We start from the raw sequence: 19233 nt of genomic DNA, 5'->3' as shown, positions 1-19233 counted from the left end.
GAGGCTGGCGTGCAATTATTTCCTACCAGACTCGAAACCTATGATATAAACCATGTACACATTAGGAAGTTCTGTTACAGCAGAAGTTGAGTTCAAGTCAAGTCAAGTTCAGATTTTTGGCTACAAAAATCAGTGCTTTGTGGATATAAAGTGAGATCCAATTTAAGAAAAGGCCAAAAATATTGTGTCTGCTGTTCATCCTTCTTTGCAAGGCCTCCTTATGTTCCACAAATTAGGAGGTTGTATTCCCAGTGCTTAATCTGGCCCCTACTCTCCCTTCCCTGCCAATTACAAGCCTCAAAAAAATGGCAACACAGTTTCCTGTCATTTTGAAGAATGAAGCTTATAAAAGCTGTTTTGTGATCTCCCCAAAGGCTAAACATTTTTAAAATAATAAAAACAGACATACAAACATCCTTCCCAAATATGCAGGAACCAAACCTATAAACTCACTTATAAGCCTGGTGTAGCCTAATGAACAAGTTGTAAATCTTGTTTTCATAATTCCCTGTTGGAGCCAGCATTGTTTTCCTTTGCTAATTACTTTTTGAGTCTAAATGTATTATGAGTAGTTATATATATATATATATATATATATATATATATATATGTTTTCTGAGGTTTTCACGGGTGTTTGTATGTAGGTCTTTGGTTGTTCGGGTTTTCTCCCGTGTAAAATTGGAAATGTCTTGGCGACGTTTCGACGAAGTCTCATTCGTCATCTTCAGGCTTCAGCTTCGTGCTTCTGGGAGCAATGTGGGATTGCAGCTGTTTCTTCCTTTTTAACTGCTAGTGGGGGTTTGAACTGATTGGGTGGGAGCTTGGCTGTGCTCTGATTGGATGGGGGTTTTTTTGTGCTCTGATTGGCTGGGGGTGTGTCCTGTGTTGGTGGGGGCTTGGTTGTGCTCAGATTAGTCTGATTTGCAGGGGGATTTGAGCTGGTGAGCTGCATTGCTGTTGTTTGGCTTCGTGTTTGTGGTCATGCTACATCTTCATAGTGGGTGTCTGTCTGCTGTATGTATGGATTGGAGGGGTTTGAAATGGCTAATGTTGCAGCTGTGGTCTGGCTTCTGGTCCTTGGTCGTGCTTCCTGATCAGTGTGGGTTTGGGTCTGCTTTCTGGGTGGATGTGTGGTGGTGACATCCTGTGTGGACCTTGTGAGTGTGGGTCTGGTGTCATTCCTCGTGTTAGGGACTCATTTGTCAATAAGGGCAGGTTTCCAAATGGCTGGTAGGCGGGAGGTATCATCTCGTTTGTTCATGCTGTGTGGGCGTTTTTCTATCTCAATGGCTTCTCTGATTATTCTGTTGTTAAAGTGTTCAGTTTTGGCGATAGTTCTGGTCTTTTTAAAGTCAATATCGTGTCCTGTGGCTTTAAGGTGTTGGACCAGGAAGAAGTTGGTTCCTCTTTTTTAATGAGTTCTTGTGTTCTTCAATGCGTGCACTTATTCTTCTGTTGGTTTGTCCGATGTATGTGGTGGGGCAGGCGGTGCATGGGATTTCATATACTCCTTGATTTTCTAACTCAATTTTGTCTTTGGGGTTTCTTAGGATGGTGGATATTTTTTGGTTTGTGCAGAATGCTGTCTTGATGTTATGTTTGTGGAGGATCTTGCTGATTCTGTCTGTGGTGCCTTTTATATATGGGAGGAGGGCTGTGCCGTTTTCTTGTTCTCTGTCTTGGATTTTAGTGGGGGGTTCTTTTTGGATTAGTTTGGTAATCTTATTTCTCTGGAATCCATTGGATGTTAGTACGTTTGTGAGAGTGTGTAGTTTGGTTTTTAGGTGTTGTTCGTCAGCTAAGCGTTTTGTTCTAGAGATGAGTGTCTTGGCTACGGAGTTGATCTGTGCTGGTTGGTGCTGTGAGAGTGCATGCATGGGATCACCCCTCTCACCTGTCATTGCCAACTTCTACATGGAACACTTTGAAACCCAAGCACTAGAAAAATCTGATCACAAACCCAAACTCTGGCTCAGATACGTAGACGACACCTTCATAATCTGGCCACACGGGAAAGAAAAACTTGACAACTTCCTCACACACCTCAATAGCCTACACCCCAAAATACAGTTCACCATGGAAATAGAAGTTAACAACCAACTTCCCTTCCTAGATGTCTTAGTCTACAAGAAACCCAATGGCTCCCTAGGACACACCATCTACCAGAAGAAAACACACACAAACCGCTATCTGCATGCACTCTCACACCACCACCCAGCACAGATCAACTGTTAAAAGTTAAAAGGAAGAAACAGCTGTGATCACACATTGCTCCTAAAAGCACGAAGCTGTAAACACCAGCCTGAAGATGACAAATGAGACTTCATCGAAACGTCGCCAAGACACTTCCAATTTTACACCGGAGAAAACCCGAATAACCAAAGACCTACATACATATATATATATATATGTATGTACATATATGTACATATATATATATATATGTTATATATATATAACATTATATTCTATTATATATTTTAGGTTTTGTGTATGTGTAAACATATACGTGTGTGTGTGTGTGTGTATACATTATATATATATACACACACATACAAATACAGTGGGTATATACATAGATAAAATCTAAATGTAATAGATGTATGATGTACACAGACATAGACACACACACATAGACACACACACCCCTGAATATCCCAAATATATAAAAACTTTATATATTTGGGATATATAGCATCCCGTTTTCAGTCTGTTCCAGGTGGCGGCGATGGGCGGTGGCAATCCCCGCAGCCTGGAACAGCTGATTGGTGGTATTCCAGGAAGCAGATCCAACCGCCAATCAGCTGCTCATGCTAATTCAGGCTGTGCTGAAGCTGATCAGGTTGTTTGCTACAAAGAGGCAAATTGCTGGGAGGCGGAAGCCCAAGGGTGGGGGCCAGTGGGTGGGTGTGGCTTCGGCAAAATTTGCTCTATAAGACACACAGACATTTCACCCACATTTTTTGGGGGTGGGAAGTGTGTCTTATAGTCCGAAAAATACAGTAAATTAACTTTGCTGAGCTTAATCAACTAAAATGTTATGGGTATATGTTTTTTCTATAAATCTAGTGCTGACAGTTCATCCATTGTTCCAATATTATAAGTAATCATTGACTTATAACCACATCGGAAAGGATGCTTTTATTACCCATAAAGCAGTTCCAGCTATTCTGAAACGTCATACTGCCCCTCCCTTGTGGACACAAAACCACATTTCAGTTACTTGGAAATCTGTTAGCATTTACTATTGGTTGCAAAGTATCCCACAATCATGGGATTGTCATTTGCAATCTTTTCCACTGGCTTTCCCAAAAAGTAGACAGGGTACCTGGCAGAGTCAGTCGTAAGCAGATAGGGCAGAGGGGAACTGCTCACATGGGAGCCCTTAACTGCCCCCCAAGGGTTACTATGACAAATGAAGCTGCTGTTCCCTGCACTGCTTCAGCCTGCTCCTCACCCAGCCCTCAGCCAGCTCCAGACCCCAACATAAGAGCCCTCAGCCAGCTCCAGGCCCCAACAGGGCGCCATGTACCTTTCCATTCATCTACAACTTTTGACAGATGCACTCAGCCAATGTGAGACACAATCCTCCTAAAGAGGCCATCTTGTGCCATTCTGTAAATGGGCACTAGTCTCACAATTCTTCGGGCTCCATTTTAAGGAGACTTTAAGGATCATGGTAATAACATCCATTTGCAGAACAGTGCAAGAAGTGGGGAACAGGCCAAAAGGCTGAGTGAGCCAGGATTGCAGTCATTGATCAAAACAGTCACATGACGTCTTGCTTAATAACTGCTTCACTTAACAACTGAGATTTCAGGCCCAATTGTGGTCATAGGTCAAATACTGCCCATGTAATAATCTTCTTTAAACGACCCCATAATCTCTTGTGGGGTGGAGTCTGGGCAACTGAATAGAGCTGAGTATTTATTGGCCAGATGCCCTTCCTGTCGCCAATGCGGAGTTATATTCAGCAGATATATTCTTAATGTGCCCAGAGAGAAATATCTGCCTCTACCTAGGATCGGACTCACAGCCTCCTGATTGTGAGGTGAGAGCTCCACCTCTAGGCCACTGCACCACTAGTACTGCCCATATAATAGTTGTAGAATATTATAACTGTGGTATAATATTTGAAAGCTATTAAGGATAATACTATTATCCTTAATACAAGCACAGTAATAAAGTGAAGTTATTTCTCACAAAAAAAATCTGGATCGTCTACCATCTTTGATAGCTTTGGTGTCTGTGTGTTCAAATATGTTAATCGGCATATATCTAGCTTCTGATTTAGGCACTTGTACACTGTCACTGCTTCTATCCTCCAGTTCCATGAAAGCAGTTTGAAGATAATAGATGATAGCCTTCTCTTCTGCCAACGCAGCTCCCATGTAACACCTCTCCTGCGCAGGCTGCACTGGCTACCTGTGGCCTCTCGGGTGCACTTTAAGGTGTTAGTCACGACCTTTAAGGCGCTCCATGGCTTAGGACCTGGGTACTTACGGGACCGCCTACTGCTACCACATGCCTCCCACCGACCCGTACGCTCTCACAGAGAGGGACTCCTCAGGGTGCCATCCGCCAAACAATGTCGGCTGGCGGCCCCCAGGGGACGGGCCTTCTCTGTGGGGGCCCCCACACTCTGGAACGAATTCCCCCCGGGCTTACGCCAGATATCTGACCTTCGGACATTCCGTCGCGAACTGAAAACATATCTTTTTATTCGCGCGGGGCTGGCTTGAATGAAATTTTAAACTTAAATTTTTAGCAATTTTAATGGGGTTATTGGTTTTATGGTAAATTTCTTAAATTTTTCAGGCTCATTTAATAAGTTTTTAACTGATTTTAATTTTGTATATTGTATATTGTTCTTTGTTGGTTTTATTCTGCCTGTACACCGCCCTGAGTCCTTCGGGAGAAGGGCGGTATAAAAATCAAATAAATAAAATAAATAAATAAATAAAATAAACTTCTCAATGCTGAGGGGAGGGGAGGGGCTATCAATTCTTCATTTATTGGAGGTCTCAAAGAACCAAGCATTCCTTCACTTCTCCTCCTTACAAAAAACAGCTGGGAAGTTCATTGGGCCAGAGTTTGTACAAGACCACCCATAATGTCTCATAGTCCTTCTAAGTAAAGACTAACTTTATTATTGTGGTTTCATATAGACTGCAGCCGAGCCGGAATATATATCAATTGACTTATTTTTTAAAAAAAAATATAGCCTTCATGCTAATACCCCAAAGCCGCTTTCACACTAGCCTTGAAACAGGCTGTAAGAAAAGTATTGCTGGCATTGGCTTTTTCTGTCGTACAGTTGCAGAGTCAGAATCTTTTCATGCCCAGGGATGACAATCATGGCCATGTTTGGAACTAGAACAAAAGGCTTCTCTCTTCGCTTTGGCACACTACAAGATGTAATTCAGCTAGAATCTGTGCGTTAGCAGCCATACTGCATGATAAAATGAAAGCCATCCTTACAATATGCCATAGAACTTTTCCTGTTACAGTCGCAAGTGTGAAAAATGATCATAAGTTATTTTTTCCCCCCAGTGCCATTGTACTTCAAGCAGTCACTAAATAAATGGTTGTAGATCAAGGACTACCCATCTGTCTTTTTTATAGATAAAGCAGCCTTCTCTAACCTGGGGCTTCCCATTTATTCTGACCTGTTACTTCCAGAATTCTAAGTCAACATGGCCATTCTTTTCTGGAATTTTGAAGGTTGTTATTACAAATATGTGGTTTTACAGGTGAGAAAAAGCTGCTTGTACCCTTATAGATAGACATGTATATAAGCATATTTATTTATCAAATGCATATCTAAGTGACTCTGGGAGGTTCACAAATACAAGCAATAAAGCCATATAAAAGAGACACAATTAGAGTGAAGAACAGAATAAAATTAGAGGTTAAAAGGAGAGTTATACGGCAGAGTTAACATCCTCGGGTGACCAATCATCAACAACCTGGGTTGTGTGCCACTCTTGAACCTCCAAGCCAGTTGACAGAAGTGAATCTTCACACAATGTCAGAAAGCCAAGAGATTATGGGACAATCTCACCTCTGAGGACAAAATATTCCATGGGGTGGTGGGCAGCAGAAGAGAAGGCTCTCACCATTGTGATGGCATAGGGGCACAGGAAGAGTATTTCATGGATGTCTGTGTTTTGACTTTGTTCTAGGTCAGAAGGCTTTAGGAAAGTCCCGTATCACTACTATGAACCTGGGAGGAGTGAATGCGATGAGTACTTCCTTCATGAAAATGCACCCTATGGAGGCCACAGATTCATCACAGAAAAGAAAGTATTTGCCGAATGGTCTAAGAAACATACGATAACATTTACACACCCTAACTGGACTTTGTCTTGATGCTGGTTGTTTCAGACTTCCACAACATAAGCCCTGGATTTATATGACAATCCTCCTTAGGTGATAGCGCAGAATGTGATGGTCCTGCTGTGTGCTGTTTGTGTGTCTGTGTGTACTCAGCTGTGGAGGATTCTTATTCTGTCTCATTTTAACTGGATTTTTTGTTTCCATAGAAGTTCAACATGGTCACAGCTTATTTGCTAGAGGACTTCTGCTAAGCGGGGAAAACACTATCCTATGCAAGCTCAGTGCTCTGGCTTCTGTGGATAATGTCTCTAGTACTTGAATTTCAGTGATAAATGTTACTATGAAAGCAACCCACCCACCTTTTGGGCAGTAACAGCCAGACAAATCAGTCCTGTAAATATACAGTTTGCATGGCTGTAGATTTATTGCAAATGAGCCACTTAGAGATGTGCTAAGAAGATCCTGATTGCACTTGATTTCTAGAAGAGGGCTGACTAGGTCTGAACTCAGAGACAATCCATGTGGCAGAATGCCTTCATCACCTCCAGGTGTTCTGACATGGTCTCCATTTTCTCAGCATGTATTTATTTAAGTTATATCCCCTTTTTGGAGCACAACTAAGAATGGTGTCTAAGTCCAGGTATATCGTTTTGGGCAATGACATTTCTTGTGATCTCGAGCGATTCTCAGTTCTCAAACACCTACCTCACCAAGGGTGTTGTAAAGAGAAATCAATGCAGCTGCAGTGATTTTTTTTAACCAATCAAATATGCTTATTTATATATTTTTATATAAGTTCATGGATTCTTGGCACATATTCCTCCTTATCTCCTATTTAAGAATACTAAACCCGTGTGTATGAAATCATTTCTTTGAAACTCTACAGCGACATTCCAACTCCGAAAGCTCCGCGTGGATTAATTTCTTCAAAAGATTCTTTTGCGCATATTTTTTCCTCCTTTGATGGTAAGAGAGCCTGGAATGCTTAATAGCTTGCCCATGTGTAATTGAAGTGCTGCACGCCTTGTTTTATCCATGCCACAGAGAGCATACAAAGCATTCGATCATTTAAATTCCATTTTACTTAGAAAGATTTATTACAGAGATATGAGATCTAAAAAGCAGGGAAGAAAGAAGTGACAGACATTATAGCGAAATTTCATTCTATTTTTTAAGTTGAGGAACCATTTCAATTTATATCAGGGGTGTGTGCGTGTGTGTGTGTAAAACAGCCTAAATAACTTCACGTTCCATATCATTTCAAAAAATTCCTTAAAAATCTGCAAAATACTTGCATATCCTTACTGCAATACTGTAATCATACTGCTAAAACTTGAAAAAAAGGTGTATTGATCATTTTTGTATAAAATGCTCAAAGAGGCTAAGTATTGAATTCATCCCACATTTTGTATTGCTTTGCTGAATCATGAAAAGGCGATTGCAAAGTCATATTTTTTTACATATTAAAAAGTTTGTATAAGGACCGGGTTTTGTATTGTATATTTGTATATGGAGAGGTCCTACATAATCTCATTTCCACTGTTACCAAGTGCCATGCTGCTACATATTGTGTGGTTGTGTATTTTGACCCAAGGATAGTTTTCTTCTGCTCCAGTAGCCAAAGGTAAATTGTTCGTTCTCATCCTGAGAAATTTTGGTAACATCTAGTAAGTTACCACAAGTCTCTGTTTTATTTGGGAGCTTGTCACTACCTCAAAGAAAACACAAAGTTGTGTCAGATGGTTCAGCAGTCAAGGGTTATAACAGAATGTGTGTATGGAAAATATCATTTACCATCAGTATATTCCAGTGCTCTGCATTTTTACTATTCTTCTGTTGATTCCAGGTTTTTCCCCCATGACTATATTATTACTTCTGATTTGTTTGAATTGTTTTAATATGCTATATATCGTTTTGAAAGCCAGATATTTCTCTTTTTTTTTATAGAACTCCATATGCATTGTACTTGGTAGGTATAGCATGATATGAATGCTAATAAGATATTAAAGTAGGATTTAGAAATTTATGATCACATGTATAACACCCACATATATCCATTTTATGCTACCTCTGTAATACAGTTTCCTTCCAGAAAATCCTCCTAGTTACAACAGTGTCAAGAATACTTGATTCCTAGACATCCTCACTATTTCTTGGAATTACATGATCAAATTAAATCACTTTGGAGTCTGTAGGGTAGATATTTACAGAGAAGAGCCAACCAAGGTGGGAGCTGAAAGTTGTAATACTAAGTCAATACTATGATAATTGGCCTATCTAAAAGAAAGAAAGAGAAGAGAAACTTGGTTGTTGTTTAACTGTTTCCTTGATTGTGTTGTACAGATCTCTTTGATCTTAATAGTTTTCGGGTTTGCTATTTGGGCGAAATCAGATGTTGGCAATTTGAATTTGCTGCCCATGAACTAATTCCAAACTTACATCTGAGCAATCAGTTCTTCAGCTTTGTAGAAAGAATATTCCCATAATCCTTTGCTTTTTCCATTGCTACCCCACATTATCGAGGTTGGAATAAGACCTTCAGTACAAATCTACCTCCAACAAATGTATTGATTTTTCCACATAAACACTACCCTAATGATTGAGTCATGTGCCCTGCAGTGTTTCGGATTCAATTACAGGTAATCCTCAACTTATAACGATTTGTTTAGTGACCATTTGAAGTTACAAGAGCACTGAAGACTGGTTTTTCATCCTTACAATGATTGTAGCATTTCCATGGTCATGATCAAAATTTGGAGGCTTGGCAACTGGCATGTATTTAAGACAGTTGCACTGTCCTGACTGGCCATGTCTTGACTCATGTGATCACCATTTGCAACCTTCCCAGCTGGCTTCTGACAAGCAAAGTCAATGGGAGAAGCCAGCTTCACTTAACAACCATATGATTCACTTAACAACAAGCATAAAAACTTGTAAAATGGGGCACAACTCACTTAACAACGCCTGCTTAGCAAAAGAAATTTTGGTCCCCATTGTGGTCATAAGTCAAGGACTATCTGTATATGGAATTTGAGTAATATTTGCATTACTAGCCTCATACTATTTAGATTCTGTCTTATCTCAGCACTCTCTGTACTGTGGTACAATCATTTTATCATATAAATTTTTTTTTCTTTATCTTGATCTTAAGCAAGTATATGCTAGCATAACTGAAGGCCCCTTATTAATGATCACATTTTCTTATGTTATTTTTCTACATTTATATAACTTACACCTTTCAAGATGGCCACTCAGGGGTAGATTTAAGGATGGAGCTGGAAATTATTATGTTCCTAGCATAATATAACTAATTATACCTGGCATTTATATTCACATATTCTTCCAAAGTATCCCGTTTATTGAAGAGTATGATTTCTGTAATAAAAGCTGCAAAAAATATTATTTAGTAACTGGTAGAAATGATGAAGAATCTACTTTAACCCCAGTTGATTATAGGAATTGACTTCCAAGTACATTGGAATCAAAAGCTAACTTTAGAACTGTAGGCTTTCCTGACTGAAAGTAGGTTTCAGTGAAACTTACAATACTTAAACAGTACAGAAATTATATTTAACTTGCACTTACTTTACTGAATTTAATCTCATTCCACAAGTAAAACAGATTTTAAAAATCTATGCCAACTAGTGCCAGCTATCACCAATTATCATAAAAAGACCTAAGAAAATAACAAGGATACCAAATTAATTTGGTATTAGCAACTTCACAATCCAGAGCAGCATAAATTACATAAATACTGTATATGTTGCACTGAGAGAAATTTCAACCAAACGTTGCAATTATCAACTATAATAAATTAATTAAGAAAGCTTTAATGGTCCACTAATTATGCTCTCTTTTGGAATGGAGACAAAGAATATGTTTAGGAAGTTAAAAAGGTAAAAACTCAATAATTTGATCAAATAAGAAACCTAAGCTAATAAAAATACATATGGGGAAATGCCTCTTCTCCATTCATGAGATGTCTGAAAATGATTTGGTGAATAGCTTGAGATGCTTGAAAGAGCAATTTAGCTGTGCAAGTGGAAGTTAGGATTTTAAAAATGCCATTGGAGAAATTGAAAATTGAAATATAGGAACAAGAAAATGATAGGAGAAAGATAGTATCTTGACTGAGCTCAGTTCCTGGAAGCTTACATGAATATTGGAGCTATGATAGTGAAGTACTTTGCCTGTGTTCTTCTTAATTTTTTAAAAAAAACATACCTACTAGGATTTTAATATGGAAATAAATCGGGAAAATTTCTTAGCTCAACTTAACACCTATTAAAGGAACTGATAAATTCATGGTAAGCTAATATATAAATATATTGGTTGCTTTTTATCCGTATGTGCCATTACTTGAGGAGACCATTAATGCAACAATAGAGATAATAAAATTATAGATAAACTAAAACAAATGAAATTAGAATGGTTATTCAAAAGAGTCACCATAGATAGCGAGATGGATAGCATACGAATTTAATAAATAAATAAAGTAATTAACAAAACATTGAATGTTTATTTGTAATCAGTTGACTAGTTATGTGGCAACAAAGAGGTGTTATTTTAGCTAATAGAGCCAGCTTAGAGGTGTTGTCTCTAAGCTGATTCTTAGAAACAGATTTTCTCCAACCTGGTCATTCAAGTGTTCCTACACTGAAGCTATTGTTGAGGTTATTGAGTCCATCCACTTACTATTGGTCATCTTCTTTTCTTTCCTTACATCTTTCCCAATATTAGTCTTCTCCAGAGAGCTTGTTCTTTGATCATTTGAGCAATCATTTGTGACTCAAGTAAAAAGGCTGAATTGATTTGTTCGATAATCCATTTGTTTGTTTTCTTAGTTGCCCATGGTATTCTCAGGAGACTTCTACAACATCATAGTTCAGAAGTATCAATAATCTTTCTATCTTGCTTTCTCAAAGTCCAAGATTTGTCACTACACTCCATTTATTCCATATATAAATCCACAAATGTTGTATAAAAATAAACAAGGAACAAAGCTAAAATTCCTTGCACACTGAACATATAAAGAATTCAAACAAATAGAATTAATAATTAATTTATTGTTAACTGTTACTTATTTTGTGAATACTGAAATGAGTATAAATAATGGGTTATTTAAAACTACTTAAGACACTTATTTTAAGGTTAAACTTTCATAAATTGATAAACTTGCCTGCCATCAGCAAAAATTGTGATTAATCAGAGTTGCAAGTTATTTACTTTATTGGCTAATTTTTGGCAGAAGCTAGAGATAAGTAAACACCCCCCCCCTTTTTTTTAAATAATTCCCTCTGCTTGCCTCTATAAACTCTGTTAAATAATTCAAACTTCAAAAAAAATAAGAAAAATGGAGGTGATAGGAATACAGCTTCCATTGCAAATGGTAATACTATAGGTGGAATGGAATTTATATTTAGTTACCTAGAACTGTCAAGAAACGGGCTGAATTAATATAGAACAGTGTCAATCCTTTATAAAAACATAGCACCTTTTTTTCTGAAGGAAAATTTCCTGAAGGTATCACTGACATGTTTTTTAGATTTTTACAAGCTCTAGTAGGATTCAACAGATGCTAAGGGTATCCAACACTGTTCCTCACAGAGACAACTGGTCCGGATATTATAAATTATCAATCAACTGTCATAAACACAACTGCAGGAAGGTTCCCCAAACCATTTACACCAGGGGTCTCCAACCTTGGCAACTTTAAGACTTGTGGACTTCAACTCCCAGAATTGAATTGCTGGCCGAGGAACTCTGGGAGTTGAAGTCCACAAGTCTTAAAGTTGCCAAGGTTGGAGACCCCTGATTTACACTATATCCTTGGCCCAGAATATTACTCCATATATTCATTCTGACTCATCCTAAATCTGGTCAATGAATAAGAAAAAAATGATATTTCATTTTCCCATTATCTAGCATGCAAAAATAATAAATAGCTACACTCATCCCTCTCTCCTTCCTTCCTTTTTTTCTTCCTTCCTTCCTTCCTTTCTAACAGAAAGGTTTGGAATCTGCAGAAGTCTTCAAACTTCTGGAAAGATGCCCAATATCACAAGAATAACTCAGGCTTTTGAGCTACATTTTTGAGATACAAAACCGTATCTTTACAGAGTTTGTCATAGTTGTGCTGAAGTTCAATAGATTAGACATGTAACAATACATAAATACCTTTTGTGTTTTGAGATAGAAAATTGATCCCTAGTGTAAGGAATAACTGATAAATGCCATACAGTTTGATGGGGCTTTTATACAAAGGGAAAAAGTGGTAGCTACTAACAATGTGCCTCTCACAATGTGATGGAGCAGATTCTAAGGCAGTGCTTCTCAAAATTTGAGAAATTATCCAAAATTGGGTAAAATGTTTTTCCTTTGGGTAATGCTCCCAAACTCATTACATATCAGAACACAACACAATGACGTTTATGTTGACTTAAAGTGTTTTATCCATATTAAGTGGAAAGGACTTTTCGATAAGCGGTTTGGAACAGTGAAGGAAAATATTTGGGAAGCACTGCCCCGAGGAATTGTATAGTAGTTGAGGAAAAGTTAAAGAAAATGTCATTCTTAAGCTTTTAAGCCATTCTTAAACATATCTAGAACAGCAACAAAATGTCTTCAATGGATGAGAGATTAAAAAATGGTGAGTTAAATAAATGGTCAAAGTAAGGAAGAATCTCCTTGTGTTTACTCAAGACATTGATAAGGACAACTGATTATCATCTGATCACAGATGATTCTTTTCAGAGAGGAGAGCACTCGGTCTTTGAATTTATACTCCCTGTCTTTTCCCTACAAAGAAGAATGGTCTCTCTAAAAACAAGTTCCAAAGGGATTTGAAATGGAGCTCTTGAACTAAATGATGAAGGCAGAGTACAAGATTTTAAATTGGACCAAGTTAAATTAGAACTGTCTATTTTATCTTCAGTGTTTACTACAATACACTACTTTAAAAATGATTCCCAATCCACTCTAGTTTAGGATTTATGCTGATCAGACAATTAGCTCCAATTAAAGATAAACCCTGGATTATATTCCACCATATGATTACTTATTTTGAAGAATTACCAATATATACCAGTACATACCTATATATACACAATTGCACCTTTTTTTAGCTTGGTGTGAATTGAAAAGCAGATTATTACATTAAAAGAAACAGACTACTATGGACAATTTGAAAGAGAATATTGAAAGCAATAAAACAGATTTAGTGGCATATTTTACCTAAAATATTGATAAAACATATTAAGTAGCCTTCAATTTCAATATATAACATAGATTCTCCTTTCCACAAGAACTATTTATGAAGGATTTAAAGATTACATAGATTATGTACATAATAATTTGTATCATTTGCAACTTTCTTTTTTGAGTACAGTTTTTATTAAGAATTTTAATTACAACACTAAACTTAAAGAGAAGAGAAGAAAAAAGACAAAAGACAAAGAAAAAAAGATTATAATAAAGAAAAGAAATATATGAAATTATTCCCAACCTTCACCACAACAAATATAAAGAAATTTAAAAATGTTTCACATCTTATAAAATTACACAAAGATCTCTTCCACCCATATCCTATCCTTTATCTATTACCAAATCCATAAAACATGAACTGTTCAATCTTTGTGTCATCAAAAAGTCCATAAAGAGTTGCCAGATTAAAAAGCAAAATCTCATTTTAAGCTTGATCAAATAACCCAACTTTATATTCCTTCCTTTTACGTTTAATATTCTTAATATTTCATTCAACCAAATATTGTCATAAGATTTAATTTTTCTTCAGTTCTTCTATACCCCATTGCAGATTTCTTCTTTTTTGTAAATCCATTAAGAAAACATTTTCCAGCTTTATAACTTAATCAAAATCATATTTAGCTTTCTGCTGTTTATTTCATGTTCTTTTTCTTCATCTTTTAATTAATTTTTGTTTGTTCAGAGTTTATCATCGACTCACCCAATAATGACTTTTCAAAATTCTCATATCAGACGGCCCTAATCACTTTAATAGGACATTTCTGAAAGTGTTTAGACAGCAAAATTTATGAACTTAGTGTTCTTTAAAAGGGTCTGCTATGGTTGTAACTAAGATGTTTAATTCTATTATTTCCTCATGCTCAAACCTGCAGAGAAATGGCCTCGTGCTATCTTCTAGCAAGAAGCAACCATCTGGAACACATGTGGGTGATTTCCCATCCTCTCCTTAACTAGAGACCTTCCAAAGAGCCAGTTTACTCACTGATTCCTTGGTCTTTGCCATGGTTGTCAGATTCACTTTCACAGAGCCCTTTTGATAGCTCCCCTGGGAATCCATAGCTTTCTGAAGACACTTTTGCCCAAAAGTGAAGACACTTTTCGTTCTTAATTAAAGATGCTGGAATTCTATTTTTATTTTTTGTTTTTACTGATGGCGTAGAAAAGAGGAAAGTTGCAATTAAATTATGAACATAATAACACCTGGAATGATTGTAGTGAGCTACCTATAGGCACCTTGGCCTTCCAGCTGAAGAAAAATCACATTGCAGTTTGCTTTTACAGAGGAGAAACAAATGAAGCTCAGAGCTATTATTTAAATTAGCTAATCTTTAGCTTGAAGTTGGCATAGTTTTGCATAATCTGGGCTATTTGAACAAGGAATAGCATTTGCATGCACTACATGATTTATTAATCAGTGCTGGTGCAGTATATGCAAAACACTGAGCAATACACTCAAGACTGATCTGCAAGCATTTGGCTATCTTGACCTTGGCCCTGGTTGCTGGCTGCTTACCTCCATGAGTCAGATTTTCAATCAATTTTTGGTCTTTCTTTCTGCTTCCCCTCCCTCCACAGTACTTTTCTCCTTGGTTAAACTTCCAAGCAGCTTCTCAGAATCTTCTACTTGGTTGAAACTTCCAACTCTTCATATCGCTTGGATTACCAAGCATCCCTCTAATATGCCTCGTGAGTTCTCTCCTTCATCTCTTGCACACAAGTAGTCTTTTCTCTTCCCTCTTCCCTCTCTTTTCTTTCCCTTCCCTTTCCTATTTCCTTGCCTATCTATCATGCCTTGAGTTGAATTTATTAAGTTTCTTAAATAGCTTCCTAGCTCCTTCTCTTTCTTTCTTTCTTTCCTTCATTCTATCCTCCTTTCCTTTGTTTTAGGGCTGGTATTAGTTGAGCTATAATGAGACATCAGCATCTCTTTTAGGAAAATTTTCTCTCTCTTCCTAAGATCTGTACTTCTGTTTACCTGATTAGCTATTTCAAAATGTATTTTCACTGCCCTTCAATTGCAATTTAGTTAGCAATTTTAACTTTTCTTGCCTTCCACCCAGCTTCCTTACAACCCATTGGCTTGCATAATATTTTTTAAAATAAGGTATTTATCTAGACCAGGGGTGTCCAAACTTGGTCCCTTTAAGACTTTTGGACTTCAACTCCCAGAGTTCCTCAGCCAGAGTTCCTCAGCTTTGCTGGCTGAGGGACTCTGGGAGTTGAAGTCCAAAAGTCTTAAAGGGACCAAGTTTGGACACCCCTGATCTAGACCTTTATAAAAAATCAGCCTTGCTGAAGGAGTTGGAACATATTGATTTTTTTTTTAAATGGGGATTTTTCTTTGAAATGGACATAAATGAATAGAAATAGGAGAAATTCTCAATGGAGAATTGATTTGGAAAGGATTTAATTGAAGCAGAATTGATTTGGAACAATTGAAATAAAATTAGTGTTTCAAGTTAGCTTAATTGAAGGGAAATTGATTTGAGATAATTTGGAAGAAAATAAGTATTTTACAATAAATACAAACCATACATTAAATTTTAGCTTGATGAAGTTCAATAAATGCTGGACTGCAACTGGGGTTTATCCAAGAAGCCATGCAAGATGATTTTATATAAGAGTACATATACTTACTGAAAAAAAGTTGACAGAGGAGTGGAGGATTTCAATTAATTAAGTTTATATCCCCAAGAAGATAAATATCAAATAATGAGCCAAAATCATTATCAAAATCCTGAGTCAAAATGGCTATGACATAAATGGAATGCCATCAAGATTGGACATGTTCTAGTTGTTTTATTGCTCTCAGGTTTCTAGATTTCGATAAAATATCAGGCAAAGCTAATATATCTTTTCAACGCTTCATCAACTATGAATTGATGAATAAATATTATACTTACAAATTTCTGCTCCATTTTTGTTTCTTTTCATAACATAACATAACAACAGAGTTGGAAGGGACCTTGGAGGCCTTCTAGTCCAACCCCCTGCCCAGGCAGGAACCCTACACCATCTCAGTCAGATGGTTATCCAACATTTTCTTAAAAATTTCCAGTGTTGGAGCATTCACAACTTCTGCAGGCAAGTCGTTCCACTTATTAATTGTTCTAACTGTCAGGAAATTTCTCCTTAGTTTTAAGTTGCTTCTTTCTTTGATCAGTTTCCACCCATTGCTTCTTGTTCTACCCTCAGGTGCTTTGGAGAACAGCCCGACTCCCTCTTCTTTGTGGCAACCCCTGAGATATTGGAACACTGCTATCATGTCTCCCCTAGTCCTTCTTTTCATTAAACTAGACATACCCAGTTCTTGCAACCGTTCTTCATATGTTTTAGCCTCCAGTCCTCTAATCATCTTTGTTGCTCTTCTCTGCACTCTTTCTAGAGTCTCAACATCTTTTTTACATCGTGGAGACCAAAACTGGATGCAATATTCCAAGTGTGGCCTTACCAAGGCATTATAAAGTGGCACTAACACTTCACGTGATCTTGATTTTATCCCTCTGTTTATGCAGCCCAGAACTGTGTTGGCTTTTTTAGCAGCTGCTGCACACTGCTGGCTCATATCTAAATGGTTATCCACTAGGACTCCAAGATCCCTCTCACAGGTACTACTATTGAGCAAGGTACCACATATACGGTACCTGTGCATTTTGGGGGTTTTTGCCTAAATGTAGAACCTTACTTTTTTCACTGTTGAATTTCATTTTGTTAGATAGCGCCCAATGTTCAAGTCTGTCAAGATCTTTCTGTAACTTGAGCCTATCTTCTGGAGTGTTGGCTATTCCTGCCAGCTTGGTGTCATCTGCAAATTTGATGAGTTCCCCATCTATCCCCTCGTCCAAGTCATTGATGAAGATGTTGAAGAGTACTGGGCCTAAAACAGAGCCTTGGGGTACTCCACTGCATACTTCCCTCCATGTGGATGTAGTTCCGTTGAGGACTACACGTTGAGTGCGGTTGGTCAGCCAGTTACGAATCCATCTGGTGGTGGTGCTGTCTAACCCACATTTTTCTACTTTATCTAGTAGTAGGTTATGGTCTACTTTATCAAATGCTTTACTGAAGTCCAAGTAAATTATATCGACAGCATTCCTCTGGTCTACTAATTTTGTCATTTTGTCAAAGAATGCGATAAGATTAGTCTGGCATGATCTGTTTTTGACAAACCCATGTTGGCTTTTGGTTATTACTTTGTTTGCTTCTAGGTGTTCGGTGATTCGTTGCTTGATTATCTTTTCCAGAATCTTCCCCGGTATTGAGGTCAGGCTGATAGGTCTGTAGTTTCCTGTAGTTTTCCTTTTTTGAAGATGGGAACTACATCAGCTCTTTTCCAGTCCTCTGGCAGCTCCCCTGTGCTCCAGGATCTTTGAAAGATATAGTTCAGTGGTTCTGAGATCACGTCTGCCAGTTCCTTCAGAACCTTGGGGTGTAATCCATCCGGTCCTGGTGATTTGAACTCGTCTAGGGTAGACAGGTGTTCACTTACCATTTTCTTCCCTATTTTAACTTGTGTTTCTAATCTGTTTTTTGTAGTGCTGTTTTTGATAGGTTGGATTGTTTTTTCCTTTTGTGTAAAGACAGATGCAAAATATGAGTTAAGTAGATCTGCTTTCTCCCTGTTGCTTGTCATCTTCTTGCCACTTTCTCCCAGCAATGGGCCAATTGTTTCCTTGACTTTTTTCTTGTTTTTAACATGTTGGAAGAAGCTTTTTTTTATTTTTTACTTTTGTCTCTAGCCTTTGTTCATTGTGAGCCTTAGCTTTCCTCACTTCATCTTTACAGGCTCGGGCGCTGATATTCTGCCTTAGTTATTTGCCCCTCTTTCCACTTTTTATATTTGTCCTTTTTGTCTTTCAATTTGTCAGATAGTTCTTTATGCATCCATGCTGGTTTCTTTTGAGATCTATTATTTTTCTTCTTCATTGGTATTGTGCTAGACTGCGCTTTTATAATCTCACTTTTCAAAATTTCCCAAGCTTCTTGAGTTGTTTTCCCCCTGAGGATTCTCATCCATTGAATCCTTCTCAAGCTCTCTCTAAGTTTATTGAAATTAGCTCTCTTAAAGTCCAAGACTCTAGTTTGACTTTGTTCTACTACTTGTATTTGCTTAATGTCGAATTCCAATATTGCGTGGTCACTTGCCCCCAAGGTTCCTGTAGCTTCAACACCTTCTATCATTTCATCTCTGTTAGTGAGAATTAAGTCCAGTATGGCTGATCCCCTTGTCGTCTTCTCTATTTTTTGGGAAACAAAGTTGTCTGCTAGGTTTGTTAGGAACCTGTTGGATCTTCCACTTGGTGCAGAGTTTGTTTCCCAGTTGATGTCAGGGTAGTTAAAATCCCCCATTACTACTGTGATGTGCTTCCTACATACCATAGTTAGCTGACTACCATCTTTACCTTATTGTCCGTTCTGCCTCAACTTGAACCTTTAAGCATGAACGATCCTTGGCTCCATTTGTTGAGAAAGGTATCATTTACTAAAGGTCAAATGAAACACAGTAAATCAAAGCCAGAACTGAAATTCACACTCCAAATCCCCCAAGTGAATTTTTTCCCTGCTTAGGCCCCTATCATCCAATTCATTTCCAATATGTTTTTAAAATGGTCACTCTGATGGTAGGTTGGC

At 37.7% G+C, this 19233-nt stretch overlaps 1 protein-coding gene across 2 annotated transcripts in view; it reads left to right on the top strand.

Annotated features, from left to right (window-relative positions):
• ST6GALNAC3 (ST6 N-acetylgalactosaminide alpha-2,6-sialyltransferase 3) overlaps window positions 1-12019 on the top strand; it is a 367526-nt gene extending 355507 nt beyond the window's left edge. For both annotated transcript variants that reach the window (XM_058177130.1, XM_058177131.1), the window contains one exon: window positions 6186-12019. In XM_058177130.1, the coding sequence (XP_058033113.1) occupies window positions 6186-6372 (187 nt within the window). In that variant the 3' untranslated portion in view covers window positions 6373-12019. The remainder of the gene's footprint in view (window positions 1-6185) is intronic.
• Window positions 12020-19233: the final 7214 nt, after the last annotated feature.

Source organism: Ahaetulla prasina, chromosome 3, assembly GCF_028640845.1.
Source record: "Ahaetulla prasina isolate Xishuangbanna chromosome 3, ASM2864084v1, whole genome shotgun sequence".
NCBI lineage: Eukaryota > Metazoa > Chordata > Lepidosauria > Squamata > Colubridae > Ahaetulla > Ahaetulla prasina.
Note: the sequence above shows the minus strand (reverse complement) of the source record. Positions and strands in the feature narration are given on the sequence as shown.